The sequence below is a fragment of the Vanellus vanellus genome (assembly GCF_965231255.1).
Source record: "Vanellus vanellus genome assembly, chromosome: 26".
Classification (NCBI taxonomy): domain Eukaryota; kingdom Metazoa; phylum Chordata; class Aves; order Charadriiformes; family Charadriidae; genus Vanellus; species Vanellus vanellus.
Genome location: NC_138931.1, coordinates 297,900 through 319,225, shown reverse-complemented (window position 1 = coordinate 319,225; position 21,326 = coordinate 297,900). Strand labels below are relative to the sequence as shown.

The 21,326-nt window shown below is 50.4% G+C and overlaps 3 protein-coding genes across 3 annotated transcripts; all 3 read left to right on the top strand.

The window, feature by feature from the left end:
• Positions 1–4,145: 4,145 nt before the first annotated feature.
• Positions 4,146–10,885, top strand: GOLGA7 (golgin A7). The gene is made up of 5 exons (XM_082495668.1): positions 4,146–4,306; positions 5,616–5,768; positions 6,120–6,221; positions 8,063–8,124; positions 9,680–10,885. The coding sequence occupies exons 1-4, from the start codon at positions 4,196–4,198 to the stop codon at positions 8,108–8,110; spliced, it is 414 nt and encodes a 137-aa protein (XP_082351794.1). The 5' UTR covers positions 4,146–4,195; the 3' UTR covers positions 8,111–8,124; positions 9,680–10,885.
• Positions 10,886–11,503: 618 nt separating this feature from the next.
• GINS4 (GINS complex subunit 4) lies at positions 11,504–14,001 on the top strand (the record flags this gene model as incomplete). The annotated part of the gene is made up of 7 exons (XM_082495730.1): positions 11,504–11,617; positions 11,842–11,928; positions 12,227–12,340; positions 12,816–12,913; positions 13,295–13,383; positions 13,704–13,794; positions 13,905–14,001. Exons 1-7 carry the CDS (start codon positions 11,519–11,521, stop codon positions 13,999–14,001), a joined length of 675 nt encoding a protein of 224 aa, XP_082351856.1. The 5' UTR covers positions 11,504–11,518.
• LOC309681778 (protein phosphatase 1 regulatory subunit 3C-B-like) lies at positions 13,946–21,160 on the top strand. The gene is made up of 2 exons (XM_082495729.1): positions 13,946–14,011; positions 19,823–21,160. The coding sequence occupies exon 2, from the start codon at positions 19,856–19,858 to the stop codon at positions 20,720–20,722; it is 867 nt and encodes a 288-aa protein (XP_082351855.1). The 5' UTR covers positions 13,946–14,011; positions 19,823–19,855; the 3' UTR covers positions 20,723–21,160.
• Positions 21,161–21,326: the final 166 nt, after the last annotated feature.

The following is a 21,326-nucleotide window of genomic DNA, read 5'->3' as shown; positions in this document are numbered from 1 at the left end:
ACTGGGGGCAGTATCAAACATGAAATGGCACCTCCAGAAAAAGGCTTGCTTGAGGCGCACAAAGGGAACGAGCGGTGAATAGCGGGGGATAGAAGAGCCCTGAACATGCTGCCATTATTCTTCTTCTGACACTGGCCACTGACAGCTGCACAAGTGCCGGCACTGCAGGGCTCCCGAGCCCTTTGCTCTGCTGCGCACGCGGCTGCCCACTTCTGCAAGCCGTTGGTTTATTACCTTCATAAAACAAGTACAACATTGATTTGATGTGCTTACAGTCTCGCTCTTAGCCATAAAAACACACAAAAGTATGTTCAGCAAAGGGATAAAGTTGAACCCTACAGTTAGATACTGCAACCACTTCTAAACATGGGCTGGCCCACGGAAAAACACACCACCGCACTAAGCAGGGCCAGGTTACCCAGCCAGGAGCATTTTCTGTCTCTAAGAGCATGAATTACAGACCACATTTTACTACCAACATCTGGAATTTCAAGTGCCCTTGCAACAGATAGCATCTGGATTAAATTCTCCTTCTATTTTTGTACAGGGCCTTCTTATTTAATAAATAATAATAGTTTATTACTGCATTGTAAAATTTCATAATCCTTTTCTCAGCGAGAATGAAAAAGATGCAGAAAAAACAGTGCTTTAAACAGGATGATGCCAAGAACTAATGAAGACAAAGCATTTCCTCAAGAGAGGTGGGTCAACTCACTTTTGCATTTGTGGCACTGGGCTCCATGTACATTTGCAGATGTGCCAACAAGTGCACCAACAATTCCTGATAAAATCTTGGCTCACATCAGTTCAGAACGGCAGAACATGCTCCATGCCTGTTCTGCTGCAGGACCTGTACAAGCGGGGTTGCCTCTGAACACATACCTCGCACACATGTGCTTGAGGGGCTCACAAGCAAGTTTTAAAACATCCAACATTTTTTATTTATTACCCAATTTGTAACAATTTGAAACCCACACTGAGAGTCATTAACAGAGCTCCCATCTACGGAGACAATAAGAGATTCGTAGGTAAAACATAAGACTGATTTAACCAGTAAAATGATGTCTTTTCTCCCAGGCTTTACCCAAAAGCTTTGCTCTCTGGGAGGTGTTGCCCATCCGTCACCAGGCACAGGCCGTCCCTGTCTCTGTCTCTCCCAGCAGCCGGCAGTGCTGCTGTCAGAAGGAGCAGGCAGAGCAGTGCTGATGGCCCCGGACATCAGAGAGACCTTGACTCTCCTCTTCCTTACGTGCCAGCCCCAAAGGAGCGTATCACTGGGACCATGCCGCGCGAGGACTGAGACGGCCCGGGAGCCGAGAGATCCCCGGGCTCGCAGCTTTCTCGCTTCACTCAGGGTTAGTGCTCCACGACTGGGAACTCCATCGTTCCCTGGCAAGAGAAAAGAGGTTTAGGGAGAAGTAATCTGTACAAACTGCAGCAAGGGCATGAAGGGCACAGACAATGAGCCTGTGACCCACAGACCTCACCGCAGAGTGACGGGTGAACGCTGTGCTGCTCAGCAAGGGAGAATGTGGGCATTGGTTCCCTTTTGATGCTTGGGCAAAGGAAGACAACGATGCACACCTCTTTTGTCCCCTACAGCTTCAGCTCCAGAACAGCAGGACTCTCACACCCTGTAGCACTCTGCAAGCTCCACTATGATTTGAAGCAAGACAGTTTTCGGGGAATGCCTACCAAGGCAGCAAGGGAGTTTGCCTCCATGGAGAGGTGGACAAACACTGGCAGAGCAGCATCTGAGCAGCCCACCGGGGACCCCCTCCCTCCCCACACAGTGTCCCAGCAGGTCCCGCGCAGCCGTGCCACGCAGCCGTGCCACACAGCCTGGCAGCGTGTCCTCCCTCCATGAGTCTTGCTGGGGTCCGGGGACACTTCCCCATCCGGCACAGCAGCCTCGTGCCCAGGTGGGTGGGAAGCAGGTCAGGCCCTCCGATCTGCTCTGACACTGACCCGGCAGAGATGGAGCACAGCCCAAGGCAGCGTGTCTGCACTTGAGTTCATTCCTCCTTGGGATGCCTGGGAACCCTTCTCCTGTATATCATCTTCTAAGTGGAAGCTTCAGCAGACTGAGAAGAAGCAGCTGCAGTAAGCAAGTAATGAAACTGCATGTCCCAAGTGCTTTGCTTCCCTTCACTTTTTGTTCACCAAGTGGTGGTTTCCAATAATTGTTTAAATAAACATGTCACTGATTAGCTAGCTTCTGAACCTTGGAGCAGTATCTTCTGATCATCTATGATTTCACAACTTCCAGATGAGAAAGACTCTCAGGAATGCTGAAGGCAAGACATCAGCTTCATTTGCACAAGTCACAGAATTAGGAACAAGGATTATACAGGAAGGATCCAACCAAGACATGTTTCCTAATTCTGGTTGCTGGTGTGTCTGTAAGACTTTCCTGCCACTGGACCTCAAGCTCCTGCAGTACTTCTGTGGAAATACTTAATTAATTCACACAGACATATACTAAACAATTCACTAATTCACTAATTGTGCCTGTAATTAGTGTCTGCTTTTTTTTTAATCCCATGGGCACAGCTTGCCGTAGAGACCTCAGAAATCTTCAATTAGTTGTATCATTCTCCAGTTCCCTGTGGTTTGTGAATTAGCTGGAAAGGTGCTGTCATTTTTCAGAGGTTTTGCGGAGGCCACGGCACTTGTTATACTGAACCGCAGCATTCCACCTCCCAAGGAGCCTCACCTTCGCTTTGTTTTGTTCATTTAAAATGTTTTTAAGCAATGTCATTAGATCCAGGGGGCATTTAGCTGCAGCATGTGAATTTTCCCACTGTCTGAAGAATTTTCAAATTAAGCTATCTCTTTGCAAACCTAATGTCCTGTTGCCCACAACCCACCCCGCTGGGCTCCCAAAGGCTCTGGAAAACGTGTGGTGCTCTTTCAAGCCCATTGCTGCAGCTGCTCAGCCATGCAATGCTCTACAGACAAGGGGAGACCTCAGCAGAGGGGTGCTGCTCGCGGAGTCCCTGTCTTGCTGCTCAACACCTCAGATCCACAAATCCAACCCTGTCCCATGTAGCCGTCCCAAAAGGACAAAGCAGCTTCATATAGTGTTACAGAAACAGTAGGAGGTGGCAAAACCCCACAGCGAGCCCCAAGAGGCAGGACATCACCCCAAAACTGCGTTTGGCCTGGAGGCCCGGGGTAAGGTGCCAGCTCCCGTGCAGCCCTGCAGGAACCTCCCTGAGCCCCAGCCAGGACCATTGCCGGCAGGGCTGGGGACGGCCTGGGCAGGGGGCAGCAGGGCTGGGGACCAGCCACGGGTCCATCTCGCTGGACCACAGGCCAGGCAGCTGCCCCAACAGCAACAAACCTCAGAGCAGGGGAAGAGAGGGTGCAGAACTCTGCTGTGAGATTGTCAATGCTTTCCCTTGCTGCTCACCCGGTTTTGGCAAGAACGGTTGTCAGGTTTTCCTTAAACCTCCTTAAACTAAGTGATCTTTGGCCTTGCAGAAGCAGGGCTCCCGAGGTCAAAGGTTAACGGGCCTGGAAATGATCCCAGCCGGGAGGGGAACTGGCCTGAAGGCCGCTCCGCCCCCGCCGGCTCCAATTCCCAATAAAACATCGTGAAATTAACACCCGGGGCAGCGAGGGCCGAGGCAGCCGGCGCCCCGAGGGGCGGCTTCTGCCGCGGGGGAGACGGCGGGACTGGTGCGGCCCTGGGCCGGCCCTGCACCGGGAGGCAAGCCCCGGGCGAGCGGCGGGGGCAGCACCGGGGCAGACGCCCTCAGAGCCCCCTCAGGCCCGTCCCGCCCCGCTCGGGCCCCGCCGGGCTGTTCCATCTCCGCAGGAGGACAGGACGGGGGTCAGGGCTGTACCATGTGTTCGGGGAGAGGAGTGGGTGTCACGCGGGCTTCAGGTGGGGTAATCACGCCCGTGATGGGAGGGAGGAGTCGCTGCGCAGCCAATGGGAGGCAAGGCGATGTGCACGCATGCGCAAACCCTGCCGTTTTCTGCCTCGCGGAACCGCGTCTGCGCACTGCCGTTCTCTGCGGTTCGGAGAGAGGGCGGCGCGTGCGCCGGACGGCACTTCCGCCCTTTCCCCAGTCCTGAGTTGTCCCGACGTTTTTGCGACAGCCGTAAGTGAGCGGCGGTCGCCCGGCGGAGCGGAGCGGAGCGGAGCGGTGCGGTGTGGGCGGCGGCCGCGAGTGGCGGCGGCGCGATGAGGCCGCAACAGGCGCCCGTGTCGGGCAAGGTGTTCATACAGCGCGACTACAGCGGCGGGACGCGGTGCCAGTTCCAGAGCAAGTTTCCGGCTGAGCTGGAGAACAGGGTACGGCGGGACGGGCCCGCTCCCAGTCCTCCGGGCCGGCCGCGGGGGCGGGGGCCGGCAGCTGGCGCTGTGGGCGGCGGGGAAGGGCTGGGCCCAGGAAGGGCCTGCGGACAGGGACCGGGTGGCGTCCGGGTGGTCTTCACGAGTGACTGGGCAGGCTCGCGGGGCCCTAAGCTCCTTCTGCGTCTCTCTCGGACAAACCCGCGCTCCTTTCTCGGAGGAGCGAGGGGCAGGGGCGGCAGGGAGGCGGGGGTTCTCCCCCGTGTCCCCGTCCGGGGAGCAGTGCTCCCTCTGGCGCACCCCGGGAGGGCGTTGCTAAGGTCTCATGTCTGTCTTGACGCTCAAGGAGGTTAGCACTTCCCAGCCCTCTCTTTTTGTTCCAGCCCTATGCACAGTGTGAGAGGCATGATTTCAAAGTTTAAAGGCATATCCTGCTTTGTATGTTGTTTATTTTTTGGCATAAAAGCATTGTTTGTTGTCTAAATGGCATTTCTGATCAATTGCAGTAAGAAAATACTTGTAATTTGCAGTGAAAAGCTGCATGAAAAATAGTTAAAAATTATTCCCTTCAGTGTTTATGAAATGATGGTATTTTGTGCTTTCTTTAATTGTGAGGAAAGCAGCTGTCTTTTGTAGCAGTAAAATAGAATGTGCTCATTATGTCAGTGAGAATAAAGCGCGCATTGTACGGTGGTGCATTAACACTGTCCTCTCTTGTGGAGACCAGCCAGTTCTGCTGAGCCTGTTCAGTAGCCTCACAAGTACTGTCTCAAGTACTTTAATGCTGCCAGATGCAATATCTTCAACTGATAGCAAAACAAACACTCCTTGCTAACGCCTTTTCTTCTTCTCCCTGTACTTTTCTTCTCTTCCTCATTTCTTTGTTTTGTTTTGTATTGTTTTATTGAGAACTTGTTTGACCAGAACTGCAGCAGCAGCAAGGCATTATTGATATTAAGAGTTAACTCTGTCAATCCACTCCCTAACGACTCTTTTTAAACTAGCAGATCTCTTTGCATTTGATATAAGCTCTTTTTCCCCAATTGAATTGCACATTGGTTTAGTTATGTTACTTTTAATTGTTTTGTTTTCACATTGTATTGGAATTTAGACTTGGTCTAATCACTTGGCAGATATTTAATGAAGAACCACAAGTCTGTAACTCAGTGTCCTTCAGACTTCTGCTCTAAACACAATGGCTGCAAAATGGGGAAGTACAAATAAGCAATAAATTAAGGTAGATATCTGAAGATATCGGTGAGTTCTGAAATGTGCGGGGTATGACAGCTAAACTTGAATTCTCTTGCAGATTGATAGGCAGCAGTTTGAGGAGACTGTCCGAACACTGAATAACCTCTATGCAGAAGCTGAAAAACTTGGGGGCCAATCTTACCTTGAAGGGTGTCTCGCCTGTCTGACTGCGTATACCATCTTCTTGTGCATGGAAACACATTATGAAAAGGTGCACTTATTTTGTTTACCTTGTTACCTGGAGGGCAGTACGTCTTACAGACTTCAGTCAAAGGCTTATTTCTTGATAAGTTTTCTGTGACTTGCACCATTGTACAAATTCCATATAGACTCTGAATCTTACCGCAGAGTGATTTCATGTATAGATCAGACAGCCTTGTCTATATTAGTCAATCTGAGTAATGGAATGATTGCTTGTACTTCAGAGGAATCACACAAGTTCTGTCTCTAGTTGTGTGCTAGGCTATCCTAATGTTGCTATATCTGTGATATTGCTGGGGCTCTGACTCTAACATAGGGAAACCTGATGAAGGAACTGACTTCTGTGCTGTTCTATTACCAGGTTCTAAAGAAAATTGCCAAGTTCATTCAGGAACAGAACGAGAAGATCTATGCTCCTCAGGGCCTCCTTCTGACAGACCCCATTGAAAGAGGACTAAGAGTTGTATCCTTCTGTGGTTTCTTAGGTGGACAAACCAGGAGACAATCTATGATGTGCTACCTGTTTATCTCGGTATGCCACCCTCTGGTCATGCTTGATCTGTGATACGGCAGAATATGTGATTAGTCTTGTTACTCTCCATTGTGTACTGTTCTCTGGTCAGATTTTAGTACATTAAGATTTGTCACACTGAAAGACAATGAAAATGCAGTATTGGAATCTGCCCTTTGAGACTTCCTTGAAAAACACAGTATGTATAAACAGAGCACTTCCAACACTTCAGATGCTTCCTCTGTTTCAGCAATGACTAAAAATGCAGTTTGTTCAACTGGGGGGGAAAAAAGTGATCAACTTGGTAGGATAGAAATTCATGATGTGAAAGCAAGAGATGGCTGTTGTTTAATTTGCAACCCTCAGCTCAGGTTCTGGTGAAGATTTCGCCATATGACGTCACTGTAAGTTGATACCAGCCTAGCACTTGCTCTTGGTTCTAGCATGGCTTAGTTCAACTGTTTTTATTCAACTCTTGAACCACACTGTAGACATTTTATCTGGTTATTACCTTGGTAGTTGTAAAGACCTCACATAGTAAATGTAGGGGTAGAATGAGTAACATGTATTATTTTTTGAGAATAATGGAACTGAAGCAACTTGAAACACAGAATGCAAATTAAATGTATGCTAAGGCTAATTCCTTGCAGTTGGGTCATCTGTGTATTTGTCTAAATATCTTAGAGCTGTCACCTACATGACTTCATTATTTTTATGTAGACATTATTTATTATGTAGACAGTAAATTATCCATGGACCAGCAATGTGACCTTGTCGCCAAAAAGGCCAATGGAATCCTGGGCTGCATAGGGAAGAGTGTGGCCAGTAGGTCGAGGGAGGTCATTCTCCCCCTCTACTCTGCACTGGTGAGGCCACAACTGGAATACTGTGTCCAGTTTTGGGCTCCCCAGTACAAGAGGGACAGGGAACTGCTGGAGCGAGTCCAGCCAAGGGCGATTAAGATGATTAAGAGCTTGGAGCATCTGCCTTATGAGGAAAGGCTGAGAGAGCTGGGACTCTTTAGCTTGGAGAAGAGAAGGCTGAGGGGAGACCTTATTATGGCGTACAAGTATCTAAAGGGTGGGTTGAAGGAGGATGGAGCCAGGCTCTTTTCAATGGTTCCAAGTAACAGGACGAGGGGCAATGGGCACAAGTTAGAACACAGGAAGTTCCGTTCAAATACACGGAAACACTTCTTTACGGTGAGGGTGACAGAGCACTGGCACAGGCTGCCCAGGGAGGGTGTGGAGTCCCCTTCTCTGGAGATTTTCAAGACCCGCCTGGATGCAGTCCTGAGTAATGTGCTCTAGGCAATCCTGCTTTAGCAGGGGAGTTGGACTAGGTGATCTCTAGAGGTCCCTTCCAACTCTGATAATTCTGTGATTCTGTGATTATTTTCAGTATGTTTTCCACATTTTTTTATGCATACACCTCCTGAAAGAAAAACCCACCAACTTATTAAAAGCATTTTCACTTTGGTTAGTGACTTAGTAGCTGAACTGTAGAAGTGTTAACTTTTGTCTAGTACATAGCCTTTCCTGAGATCTAACAGAAGGTGTCAAGGCTCACAAACCCTCCACGCTCAGCATCTTATGCTCTTATTGTCAGAACAGCCCTGGGCTGGATCTGACCAGACAGGGCATCTTTTACGTGTACTGTTCCATTTGCTTTGTAGCTCTGAAACTAGCCTTGAAACAGCAGATATGAAGAAGAAAGATCAAAGGTTCCAATATCTCTTTTTGTTTTTCATAATCTTCATATAGTATGTTTCCGTAACAGATTTTTTTGTGCAGATTGAAATTACCATTTATGAAGACAGAGGTATGACCAGCGGAAGATAAAACTGGAGTTTCAGGTACATGTTAATCTTATACTAGTTCAATCTCAACCTCTTTTCTTTGCTCAGAGGGGAAGATTCTGTCATACTGAGACAGAATATTTATTCCACCACTGTATGTAATCAAAGGCTGTACACATAAATCTTGTGTGGACTGGCTTTTCTGAAAAAACAGAAATATCAATAGTTGGTCTTATGTCACTAAATGTTAATACAGATCAGATGATACGGGATTTACCTTTAGAGAAATCCAGGTCTTTATCTGGTTATTAGCACTTGTATTGCATGGCACTTGTGCTCTGCTGTTGGAATAAGTTTGTGTTTTATCAGCTGCATCTGCATATATTTGGCATAAGCCATTTGTCATGACTCATTTCACAGCAATTATTGCAGAATGTTTTGGTAGGTGATGTGGGTTTTGAGCAGTTACAGAAAAGCTAGTCTGTCAGTGTTCAAACAACTGAAATTTCAAAAATGAAGAAAGACTTGTATCATGAATTCTGGACAGTTTGATGAATTGCAAATATTTATGGTCAGTAAACATCTGTTTTGAAAGCAGTATGAGTACCCAAGTAAGGCTGATCTGGAACTGGAGCTTTATTAGGTACCCATCTCCTCAGCTGACACCTCATCATTTGGAGACTGCACACTGTCCTGGATGATCTGTTTGTGAATGCAGCCTACACGAGCTCTACAAAATGCAGACTGTCTTTCTGTCCTGTATAGCGGTAGAGGATAGAACGCTGGCTAGAAATAAGTGACCTATATTAGGACTTCTAATGGTCTCTGCAACATCTGTGTAAATTCAGAGGAACTCTGATATCTGCTACTGTCTTTGAGATCTTTTCCTACCCAATAGTTTTTAGTGGAAAAATCTTTGTATGAGACTGTCCCTGTGTGTATTCTAGCATACAAAACCTTTTATATTGCAGTTTTTCAGCTGGGTGCTGTTCCAGGTCTCACTTGGGTGTCTTTACTCGTGACGCTTTCAGTAAAGAGTGGCCAGCAACATCTAGCTTTCAAGGCTTTAATTGGAAAAAGTTGCTGAAAAGCACTTAGTTTTCATGATACTGTGAGGCAGAGTCACAAAGTGAAAAGAGTGCTTAAAATACATGAAAGTGAAATGCTAAAATCATTAGGATCATGCTAATTGCATACAGTATAAAGCTGCAGAATTAATGTCCCTGGGTTTCCAAAATACCTATTGAACTTTCATTAAGCTTTGCTTTTGAAAAGCTCAATTTGAACTGGCTCCCTTGTCTTAGGTACTCTGCAGATCCTGGGATGGCAGTCTAAGTCTAGGTTGTTGGCAATGTGTGCAGAAAAGAGATTGGAAACATTTATGCCCATTATGCAGAAAGAAGCAAAGAAGTAAAGGTCTTTATTTCCTGTTAGACTAATGAAATCCAGAGCATTGGCTTCTGTTCCTGCTACTTGCTAGACCATGTGGTAACCGTACCTTTTCTGCTACGTACTTCCTAAGATAACAAAATATAGCTATGTTGAGGTTTCTGTAGGGCTTTGTTGGTTTTATTTAGTAATAGTTTCTAATAATATGAACCTTCTTTTCTAGCATATAGCTCAACAGTGGACTTGCTGTATCAAAGTTCCCCTACCTCCTACTTTAGAGCATCATTCCTTTCTCTGCTGCCAGATCCACAGTGCCATCTACTACAAGGACTAACTTCCTAAAACTGCTCCACATGGGATGACCTAGCTGGTCAGCATCCATTTTGTGGCAAACTTTTTAGGTTTGGTTGGTTTTTTTTTTTCTTTTTTTCAAGAAAAAGCAGAAGCGGTAAAGCTACGTACTCTTCTGAAAGAAACGGGGCGCCTAGCCCAACAGAAGTCTAGTTTTAGTCACATAAGTGCAGTGCTGTTCCTCCCTAGTTCTTAAACCCTTCTGTACATCAGTCGGGCTTTGGAAAGCTACAAGTCAGAGTTGGGAATTTTCCAGAAATGAGGCCTTCCCTCCTGTGCAGTGTTGGAGTGAGGGGACACACAGTGCCTCTGCCTGGCAAGAAGTGACTCAAGGCAACGAGCTTCTTATGCTTCCTGTGGGGAGGAATAGCCGGACTTTAATACTGGTGGTTTTTCTACTACTGTATCTGTGCTGTTATTGCATCTGTCAATGCTCACCAGAAGAGGGGGTCTATTCATTCGTGAAACAGTAAGTACAATAAAATGGATGCTGAACCAATAAATCTAACAATTCCTGCCCTGCTCTGATTAATATGTGAAGTGTAAAACTGTTTCTTTATGGATTTATTATATATTATTTATAGGAAAACATTGATTTGACAAACTGTTAGATGTTGTATAAGATGGTTTCTTAATTCTGTCTGCTGGCACACTATTGAAAAGTAGAACTGTGCATTACTTAGTATCCCCCACGCATGGACATTCCTCAGCAATACTTGCAAAAGTAAAGTTCCTACAAACCAAGCTGGCTTAATATTTTTCTCTTGTATCCTTTTCCCTTATCAAAGCAAGGATGTCCTGGTTAAGGTTCTCATTGTCCAATTGTAGAAGGAATTCAAAAATTTAGAAAAGGAGACTTATGCAGAACAGATCGAGTTTTGGCTTTGGTGGTACTGTAGGTGCTAATACTGGATCTGAAATTCCAGGCTTATTACTCAGCCACTGATTTTCTTTTATTTTGAGATTTGTTTAATATTTTAATTGTATAAAACTTGTTTTTTTCTAAATTGTAACAGTGTTTGCCTTTCACATCTGTTGCAATATTGGCAGAAGTACTAATGGATTAGTAAATTTTTTCTTAAACTGTGTCTGTGTCATACTTGATAGCACTGCTTTGCATAAAGTTGCACTAGGGTGAGATTTTTCCTCCTGCAGTAGCAGGGTCTCGGTTGTGAACAGAGCTAGTATCATTTCAAGACCAATTCATCCGATAAGGTTTACTTTGGGTAACACTCGTGTTTACAGTCAGTACTTAGAAACGCAATGTACTTAAGAGTGTTTGACTGAGAATAGGAAAAGCACACCTGTGACACGCAGAGGCTCGTAGTCCTGCTCTCCCCGTTCCACCTCGGCCGCTCACAACCACCGACCTGAGCTCTGTGAAGCACCTGCCCTGGGCTGGTTAACGAGCACGTTAATTAGCGGCGCCCTGCAGGCCGTGCTTTCCTTTCTCCTCTGTCACGTCCCTGCGTGGCCAAAGACGCGGTTTTCTAAGCCGAAACCGGTCTGTCCACTTCTAACTCAGCGTTGTTTTTCCGCCGCCTTTCACGGCTCGGACCGGACGGGCTGAGCCGGTTACCCCCGCACCACCGATTGCCATCTTCCCGGGGGCGGAGCCCCGGCGCCTGCGCGGGGGGGGGGAGCGGAGCCCCGGCGCCTGCGCAGGGGGCGTTTAGCGCGTGCGCGGCTGTTGGCGGGAGGCCGTGGCGGGATGGCGGCGGCCAGTGCTGAGGGGACGGAGGCGGACTCGGATGGGGGCAGCGAGGAAGTGGTGCTTACCCCGGCGCAGCTCATCCGCAGCCTGGAGCAGGTAGTGTGGGCTGGGGAGAGCGTCCGAGGGCCGGGCCCTGGGGGAATCTGGGGCGTGACTGAGAGTCGCGCCCTGGGCCCGCCGGCGGAGAGGTGGGGCGGCCGGGGGCCGGGCCCTTGGGCCGGCCGGGGGAGGTGGGGAAAGCTGAAGTTTTGGTCTCTCTGGGGTCTGAGGCGTGTAGCAGGTGTATTCCTGGCTTCTGCTTATCGTGTGCCTTCTTTCAGGCCTGGCTGAATGAGAAGTTTGCCCCAGAGCTGCTGGAGAGCAAACCTGAGATCATTGAGTGTGTTGTGGAGCAGCTGGATCACATGGTAGGTTCTGCTGGGCTGAGGCGGTGGTACAGGCAGGCCGCGGTTACCTGGCCTGTCAGATGCGTGCTTGGGTATTGCCAGCACTGTCTGCTCTTCTGTCCCTGGGATAAGGCTGTTCTGAGTACCTTCTTCAAGCTTGTCTTGGAGATGGGACTGGAAGAAACAAGGAAACTGCTTTGTGTCACCAAAAGCAGCTGCAGTCTGTTTTTGTGGGCTCTATGTACAAAATCCATCTTTCTCTCTGTTTCTTGTTGCTTTACATTTCAGCCATTTAGTTTCTCTTTGCCTTTCCTTGCAGGAGGCAAACCTGAAACGCGTGAAGAGAGGAGACTTAAAGGTCAGCGTTCACCGCATGGAGATTGAAAGGATCCGTTATGTGCTCAGCAGCTACTTACGATGTAGGCTTGTGAAGGTAATACTCACCGTGCTGCTCAGGGGACAAAAAAGGCTGATTTCAGGAGTGATTTTTACCCATACAATGCCTCCTGCATCAGCAAGGCACTTAGTTAAAGCACTCTCTTTGTGTTCTCTGAAGTGCAACCCAAAGTAATTCATTCCTTGGAGATGCTTTCCTGTTGTGATGAAGGAGGATCACAGCATTGCTATGAGTGTTTTCTAAGCCCAGGATGGCACAATTGAATGCTCGCACATTCTGCCTGGGTCCTGTCACATATTCATATGGTTGTGCAGCTTGGAGACCCCAGCTGACCATATTGCTCTTAATTCAGGAGCAGGTACTTCGTCAGGCCTGTGGCTGCTGCATACACCTGTACAGCAGTGGACCACAGCTTGCAGGGGAAGCCACTAGGGCATGGGGATTGTAGGCACCGAACTACTGGGAGGTATCTGTTACAGTCTTTGGGATTTTGTTCCAATTTTTGTTCCAGATAGAAAAGTTTTTCCCCCATGTACTGGAGAAGGAGAAGTCTCGAGCTGAAGGGGAACCTTCCATTCTATCACCAGAAGAGTTTGCGTTTGCTAAAGAGTGAGTAGGTTTTGGATGCGTCTCCCTCCCTTCATATAGATTATAGAACTGTTATGCTGAACATTTCTTGAGATTGTTACTCTGCTATGCTGAACATTTCTTGAGATTGTTACTCTGCTATGCTGAACATTTCTTGAGATTGTTAGCCTTAGACAGGTTTGCAGTAAGAATCCTGGGTTTTACCAGGAGGTTTCCTTATGGATAAGGAAAGAGCTGAAGTAAAATAACTCTGGTAACTCTGACCCAGTTACTAGGGCAAGCCATTAGGCTTGTCTCTGGCCATGCCTGTGGGACCCGGAGATGTCGCTTGCTGGCAGTTAGTGGTCTCCCTACAAATCTGTATTTGATTAAACCAGTAAATGCTCCAGTGATTTGTTTCAGGTACATGGCAAACACAGAGACTTACCTGAAAAATGTGGCCCTAAAACACATGCCGCCCAACCTGCAGAAAGTGTCTCTCCTAAAATCAGGTGAGTACATCTAGACTCCAGGGTAATCTGAAAATTATTGCAGCAGGGTTGTGAGGAAAGCTCTGGAGAGCATGAAATGTTAAGGGCCGGTCCTTCAGATGGTGCTCAATAGAAGCAAAGATGATGTGATGACAGTGTCACAGCACTACTTTGCTGTGTGGTATGTGGCATGATGCTGCTGTCCCTTGGTGCCACTGTCTAGCATTCCCTTTATTGGCCATGAGTTTGCCATCCCTCGGACCCCTCTGTTAGCTTGGTGTGCTGCAGGGGAACATAAGTGAGTGCTGGCTGAGCTTGTGCTCTGAATCCCTTGTCTGCAGTTCCGAAGCCCAACCTGGACTCCTTTGTGTTTCTGAGGGTGTTGGAGCGGCAGGAGAACATCCTGGTCGAGCCAGAGACGGATGAGCAGAGGTAGGTGTGTGCTTCCCCGTGCAGTGTGTGTAAATAAGTTAGTTTCACAAAAGCAGCGTGGGTTCCAGTGAAACAGGAGAGGCAGCGTAACCTCTGGCCCGTCTCTGCAGGGAGTACACCATCGACCTGGAGGAGGGCTCGCAGCATCTGATCCGCTACAAGACCATTGCCCCGCTGGTGGCCTCGGGAGCGGTGCAGCTCATCTGAGGGGCGAGCGGTAAGCGCGGGGTCGGGTCTGGGGCCTCCCCTGGTGTGTCCCGGCGGGGCCGGCAGGTGGCGCTGGGGCGGCGCGGCGGGGCTGGCGGGGCCGGTCCGTATCCCCTTCGGACGTTGCTGGGCAGGGCAGCAGAGTGTTGGAAGGGGTACCCTTAAAAGCATGTATATAAACCAGCAGGACATCTTTCCCTCTGCTGATGCCGAGAGGCTCATTGCCCCCAAAGTTCATCAGACTCATGATCGCTTATGACATGCCTGGAATACAGCCAGACTCCTTTTGCTGGTGCTCCTGAACAAGGGCAGTCTGTACCACAGCACTCCCTCCAGCAAGGCTTTGCAGCAGCCTTGCCACTGTCCCCTTGCAGTCCTGAGGAAGGGATGAGTGTAGCTACGGCCTCTCCAGTTCTCAGGCTGGTTTGACAGCAGATGTGGACAGAGCGCATCTATCCTCAAAGGCAAATAGGGTCTTTGTAAATAGCAGAGTGCTTTCTTTTTAAACTGGCAGCTGTGTGTTCATTCCTATTCCAGTTTAGCACTGTTCTTTAAATTAGGCTATCAGCTGGAACCTGACTGGTGGAATGGTGTGGCGACCACATATGTAAACTCCACCTTTCCCCATCATCTCTGATCTCATCACAGAGTCTGTGCAACCCTGCATGTTGTGCAAGTGGCCAGTTGCTCTGAGGTGAACCAGGGGGATCCCTCTGCACCGTCTTTGCCACGTGATCCATTGAGCAAAAAAACCCCACCATACATAAAGATATTTGCTGGCAGAACGAATCTGGGTTCTTGCAGAAAGCAGGAGGGTTTGGGAACACATTAAGGATGGAAACTGCAGCTCAGAGGGAATGTCATGGGCAAGCCGGGGAGAGCCACAGGGTCTTGTGTGCCGTGCTTTGCACCAGCTTGTTACCTGCAGCGGGAAGGGAGGGTGAAGAATTTTTCAAGTTTGTTCCCTTTGTCTTTCTGACAATATTGGCTGGAAGGTGGCCATGAGCTTAGGAATTCAGGATTTCTACTTGCCTCGAGTTTCTCCCTTGAAGCATTGTTATGTGGACCAAAGAGCAAGTCTTTCCTTGGAAAGGCTCTGCCTTTGGGAAAGGCAGGCTGCACTGTTCTGCTTGTGCAGCCTGTGTCCCAGTGTGGATACAGTTGTATCAGTGCAGCCCCTTCTAATACAGCCAGAGAGGAGCTGTGCTGCTTTTTCTTGGCATTTTGGCAATAATAGCACTGTCCTTGTAAAATATCCACCCTTGCCATTACAAGTATCTGAGATTTGCCTGTAGAGTAGGCCTGGATTTGGAATTGCTAGCTGGGCCTTGTGCTGATAATGGCATTTCTCCCCCTGGGCCAAGGAGTGAGTGCCTCCAGAAGCCACGGGTGGCTGTGCTCTCTCTGATCAGGTTGTGAATGGTGCAATCATGATCAGAGCTTTGGAAATGTCAGACAGCATTTGCAAGTTTGTCACAAACCTCTTCTTAACCAGAGCAACTGGTTCACACTCGGGTGTTTGTGCCACAGCCATGGGGTTTTCATACTGCCCGTATAAAATTTGTGTTTAGATCTGCTGTTCTGCTACATGCTCAGACTTTGCGTAAAGCCAGCACCAGAGCAGATCCAGCAGATCCTGCACAGAAGGTTTAAGCGCTGCTATTTCACCTCCTGAAATTCTGTATGTAGATCAAGTTCAGCGATGCGGGTGAGAGGCCTTGCTGCTTTTCCAGTCTCTTCCAACGTGCTTCTTTGGACTGGCTGACTTCAGGGAGATTGCACCACTATTACAGCTAATCCTCAGGCTCAAGCTGTCTTGGTCAGTGAACTCCAGAGCAAGTAGGGCCTTTGGTACAGGATGGTGTGCATGATCAGCAGCTGAGCACTGACTGTGGAACAGCTCTGAGGAATTTTGTAAGCTTGTGGGGACTTGTGGTGCCTTCACGTTGTTTAGAAAGATATTGGAGCATGAGGCTGGCAGAGCTTTCCCAGAACGGTCTCTTGCTGCAGAACGAGGATAGGAGTCTTGTTTTTGCCTCACCTTCTGTTTGTGTATTATTTGTGCTGCTTCCTATCAGGCCAGTGTTGTGTATTTGATTTCTGCAGCAGTGTTCAGCTCCCTGTGCAGGGAGACTTGGATCAATAGAACAAATGCAAAGTGACGAACCAGAGGGCATTTTCTGGAAAGCTTCAGTGTGTAGCTGCTGGGACGCCATATTTAAGATCAGCACTGGCCAGTTTCACTAAAATGGAACAACTATAATCATGGGCTCAGGAGAAAGCAGCTTTCTGCTGTGCGTGATCTGAAGACCGTCCCTGCACAGTGAGGGGTTCTGGTACAGCTTCTGATTGCAGTTGTGAGGGCAGAAACTGTCAAACTCCCTTCTGCTGAAACAGCTGCTGGAACAAGAGGGACAAGTGATTCCTCTGTACTAGTCACGCAGAGGAAAAGCTCCTCTGGCCCTGTTGGCCTGTGCGTGCCTCTTCTAGCTGGAGGAGAAGCCAGGGTGTCCTGATCTACCTTAGCTCAGTGCCTGTCAGGTGCGTGGACAGATGGTGGCTCATGTTCCTTCAGGGCAGGGTCTTCCCTGTATGGAGCTTTGTGTGAGGAATAGCCCGGTGCCCCTCTACACTCCCCTTCCTCTACCAGGCAGGGGGTGACAGCACATCTTGTAGTGTGAGTGGCTTTGCATGTGTAGTTTATAGGGTTCCTAATGAATCCATTTAGGTAAAGAAGATTCTTTTAAGTATAGACGTTAAGAGGAGGCTGGGTTTAATCCTTAGGAATCAGTAGCGCGTACCTCTGCACAGCGCTCCAGGGAGGGCTGTGGATTGTGCTTGCCTCTATCTACAGCCCAGGCAGCTTCGCAGAGGTGACTGAAGCTCCCAGTCAAAGTCACCGTTAATCCGTTGCTGCAGAAGCGTGCTATAGGTGAGCTGCTTGGAGAATGTCTAGGTGGCACGTCTGGCAGACTTTCTCCTTGGCCCTATTAACTTTGACTGAACAGTTGTCCAGGCAGCTAGTACTTGCCTCACCGCTGCATCTCACGTGGCTGCGGCAATGTGAGCATAAGGGCGCCTGTCCTCTTGTAGCAGCTGAATCTTTACTGGGTTGGATTCATGTCCTTCCATGACTAAATACTGGGACAGTTCTGGGACTGGGTGCTGCCTCATTGCCAACGCTGTGCCCCTGTTCGGTCTGTGCTGGGGGACAGGGAAGTGTCCGCAGCATTGTCAAGGAAGTGATGCTTTTGGCTTGTTCTTTTAGATAGAGGAGAAGACCCAGCAATCCATCCACCTCAATCTGTGCCTCTGGAAGAGAATATGCAGAGTGAGAGAAGCTTTTCCAGCTTCCATGAGGTCTGCTGTAAGGCTTGTTCTCTGTTCCCTCCACAGTGGAGATAGCTCGGGTTTACTGAGTGATTAGCTCTGAATGCAAAGTAGGTGGATGGTGAAAGAGGTCGCAAGGAGGGCACTGATGGTGAGCTGTGATTTCCCAGCCTAAGCTGGATCTCCTCTTCTGAGTACAGGAGAAAGGTGGGGCAAGCAGTTTCATTGCTAGGAAGCCTCTTTCACATCTGTGCTGACTCCCCATGTCACTGAAGTGGGGGGGAAACACACTGTCAGCCTGAGAGGATGTGATGAAAGGATGGTTCTCAGAAAGCAACTGCTGAAAATTGACTAATCACAGGCATTGTGTGTGCTGGAGGGCATCTGGGCTTGTGGAGTCATCTAGTATGCAACCCGTCACAACAGTGCACAGGGGGACTGTCTTCCCTTGGGCCCCAGTGCAAGTGGAAAACCTGTCCCTGGTATTTTTCTCTGGGCTTTCTCTTCCGCTGCCCTGGTTAACCCTGGCTGTAGGTCGTTGTGCTTCTGGGTGACAGCAGCTTTTCCGGAGATGAAAAATATCTGTGTTAGAGCTGGTATCAAGGGAGTTGTTGAAAGTCCTGTCTAGGAAAAGTAATCCAAAGGTTGTTCTATTTCTTTTTTCCTGGATATCTACAGGAAAATGATCTCAAATAACACGTGATTCAGTGAGGATAATTATTTCTTACTAGCAATAACTACCTACACAAACTTCCCTACGCAGTGGGGAAGCAACTGGAAATTCTGCGAGAAAATGTTCCAAGTGTTCAGAGGTTTGAAAGCAGTAAACGTGTGAGACCATGAGCAAGAGCCCTTAGTTCAGAGAAAGGGGGGCAGTTTGCTGTCATGACCTCAGGAGATGTCACTTGGGTTTGTAACTTGGGCAGTTGCAGCCACAGTTGGACGTTGTAGGAGTGAGTACGCTGTAGCGGATCCTCCAGCTGACCTCTGGAAGGATGTGGCCTCAGAAACGGGGAGTGCTGCTTCCAGCTTGGGCCTGAGCATGGTGACCAACCAGGGCTTCAGCTCGAGGCTTCTGCCGCAGCGTGTCGGCCATGTGCAGACAGCGGGACCTCTGGTCTGGGCCCAGCAGATGGACCTGCTCTGATGCTGGCCAGGTTGCGGGGGAATGGTAGCCAGGAGCACTGGCCAACAGCAGACACCTCTGGCTCCTGCAGGCCCAGCCAGGCGAGTGCATCTGGCTCCTGGTCACCCACAGAGATCACTGTCCTGCTCCTCCCCAGGCAGGAGTGTCAGGCCAGCAGGGACACGAGTGCCACGTCCTCCTAGAGAGTGGTGTGGCTTTGACTCTCTTGCTTCCTTTTCTGATGTTTCTGCTGACTGAGGGCAGGGCTGAACTGCAGATTTTTTGCCAGCCAGGCGCTGAGTTCAAGCTCACTTATGGCCATCCTGTGAGAGGTGTCTTGCATTGTGCTGGAGACAGTCGGACACAGTGGTGATGGAAAGCCGTGTATAAATACCGATAGGTAGGTTGTGTCATGAGCTGATGAAAATCTGTGCTGTCAGCAGGAACCTTCAGGGCTGCTTAACATAAATGGCCAGACAGCTCTGGAGAGATTAGCAGGTAGTACAGGGCAGGGGTGATCTGATTTAGGTGACAGTCCTTTCTGTCAAGGAGTCACATGTGAGCTGAACAGTGAAGGTGATTTTGAATATAAACATCAGGGATACCACAGTGCCTCTTGCCTGCTCAGGTGTGAGTGAATTTCTTTTTCAGGGCAGGAGCTGCGGTAAGAAACTTCTGAGTTAGATTCACTATTGGTTAGAGGATGAGTCTGGAGTCTGGGATTTTTTTTTGTGCTTAGACACCCTGCAACTAGCTGTCTTCTGGCAAGCACCTGAAAAGGGATGTGTAAAAACGGTTCAAACCTCCCACCACTAAAGACAACATGAGGGGAACACACTCTTCTTCTTCCTGTAGCCTCCTTGGGGTGTTGATGGCTCAGGAAACGTTAGTCTTCCAAAAGCACTCGCGTTTTTCTGGCATTAGGAGCTTTTTCTGCGCTGCTCCTCCGGTTAGCCCACCTCACACCCGGTCTCTTCCCTTCCCCTCGCCCCGGGGATGAGCAGGCCGCAGCCCCGACCGGATACCGGGTCGCTGGGCTGGTTCGGCCTCTGCCCCTTCTCGGGGGGCTCCGCCGCTCCAGTCTCCGCCGCTGGGCGGGGCGGGGCCGCGCCCCTATTGGCCGCTCGGGGGCGTGTCTCCGGCGCTGATTGGCTGTCGCCGCGGCCGCGGGGTGTCCCGGCCGCCGGCGCTCCCACAGCTCCATTGAGAGCGCGGAGCCGGCAGGAGCGGAGCGGGCGGGAGGCGATGAGCTGCGGCAAGTGAGCGCGGGGCGGGGGCGGGCGGAAGGGGGGGCCGGGGCCGGTGCTGGTGCCCGGACCCGGGGGCACGCCGCCTGACCCCCTCTTCACCTCTAGGCTCTTCCAGGTGTACAGCGCGCGGGCCCTCGCCCCCGCAGCCATGCCCGTGGACTTGGCCGTGCGGCTCTGCCTGAGCCACTCGCCCCCCATCCGCAAGCTGCTGAACTCCTATGAGGAGCTGCGGGGCAACCGGGGGTGCAAACCCCTCCGATCCTGTCTCAACCAGAAGCTGAGCGCAGAACCCGAGCCCGAGTGGCGAGATAGCACGAGGAGTTCCAAGGGCCAGAAGAAGAAGAGAGTCGTGTTTGCTGACATGAAGGGGCTGTCTCTGACAGCTGTCCGCTTCTTCTCAAAGATTGAGGAGGACCTCTGTGACTTGCAGCATGCCCTGACTGACCTTGCCTGCTTCCGACCTAGGCTGCGGGACTCACGCCCAGAAGTGTGCAGGTATGTGCTGGACTTCCCACAGCCCTCTGCGGACTATGTGAGTTTCCGCAGCCGCCTACACAGCAACCTTGTCTGCCTGGAGAACTGCCTGATCCAGGACCGTGCCCTGTCAGGGACAGTGAAGGTCAGAAACATCGAGTATGAGAAGAAAGTGATGGTCCGCATCACCTTCGATGGCTGGAAGAGCTTTCGGGACATCTCCTGCCAGTACATGCATAGTACATACGGCTCAGCTGATACAGACACCTTCTCTTTTGAGCTGGCCCTGCCCAAGCCATCCGTCTCCCGCAGGGCCACAGAGTTCTGCATCTCCTTCCAGTGCGGACAGAAGACCCACTGGGACAACAACCATGGGAAGAACTACAAGATCTGCCATGTGGGCGTGGTCCACCCTCCCTCTCATGCTGTGAAGAGTGCCAACAGGGCCTGGGAGCATCTGGGCACCTCTCGAGCAGCCGCCCTGGTCCTTTCCCACCTGCAGACTTGGCGGCGCTCAGAGAGCCAGGCTCCGTATTGGTAGGAAGGCAGTGTGGGGAGAGCTGTAGGTCTCTTCCACGTCTCAACTTTGTACGGGGGTCTTTGGGGGAGGGGTCAGCTGCAGAAGATGCTGCTCACGGTTTTGTTAGTTCCTCCGTCTGTCTGACCGGCTGCTGTACGAGCTGTCTGGTCCCCACGGGAGCTCCTTCACCACTGGCTCCTGCCACAGCGGCCGGGAGCAGCTGCCTGGTGTCACTCCGGCCCGCAGAGCCTCAAGGCAACGCTGCTGCGTGAGCAGGGGGTGACACGGGACACGTCCGTGTCTGCTGGTGGGAGCCGGCCCTGTGAGCCGCGGGCTCCCGGTGCTGCCCAAGTGCCTTGTGCGGAGCTGCCGGGGCGGGCGCGCGCACCCCCGCGGGCCTGGGGCGGGGGGCGGCGGGGGCGGCTCCGGTCGTTGGTGCTGTAACGGGGAGTGAATAAAGTGACGGCGCTTCGCGAGTGCGCCTCTGCTTCCGCCGCGACCTGGGCCGGTGCCGCCGCAGCGGGGAGCGCCCCCTGTCGGTGGCGGAGGGGGGAGGCGCGGGGGGCCCTCCTGCGGGCGCGGCCCCGCGGGCGGCGCGGTGACGTCAGCGCACGCTGCGGGGGGC

Coding starts and splice junctions, on each gene's coding strand:
- LOC309681778 (XM_082495729.1), top strand. CDS start 19,856: ATGCCCGTGGACTTGGCCGTGCGGCTCTGCCTGAGCCACTCGCCCCCC.
- GOLGA7 (XM_082495668.1), top strand. CDS start 4,196: ATGAGGCCGCAACAGGCGCCCGTGTCGGGCAAGGTGTTCATACAGCGC. Junction 5,769..6,119: donor TGGAAACACATTATGAAAAG/GTGCACTTATTT, acceptor TTCTATTACCAG/GTTCTAAAGAAAATTGCCAA. Junction 6,222..8,062: donor TTGAAAGAGGACTAAGAGTT/GTATCCTTCTGT, acceptor TTTTTTGTGCAG/ATTGAAATTACCATTTATGA.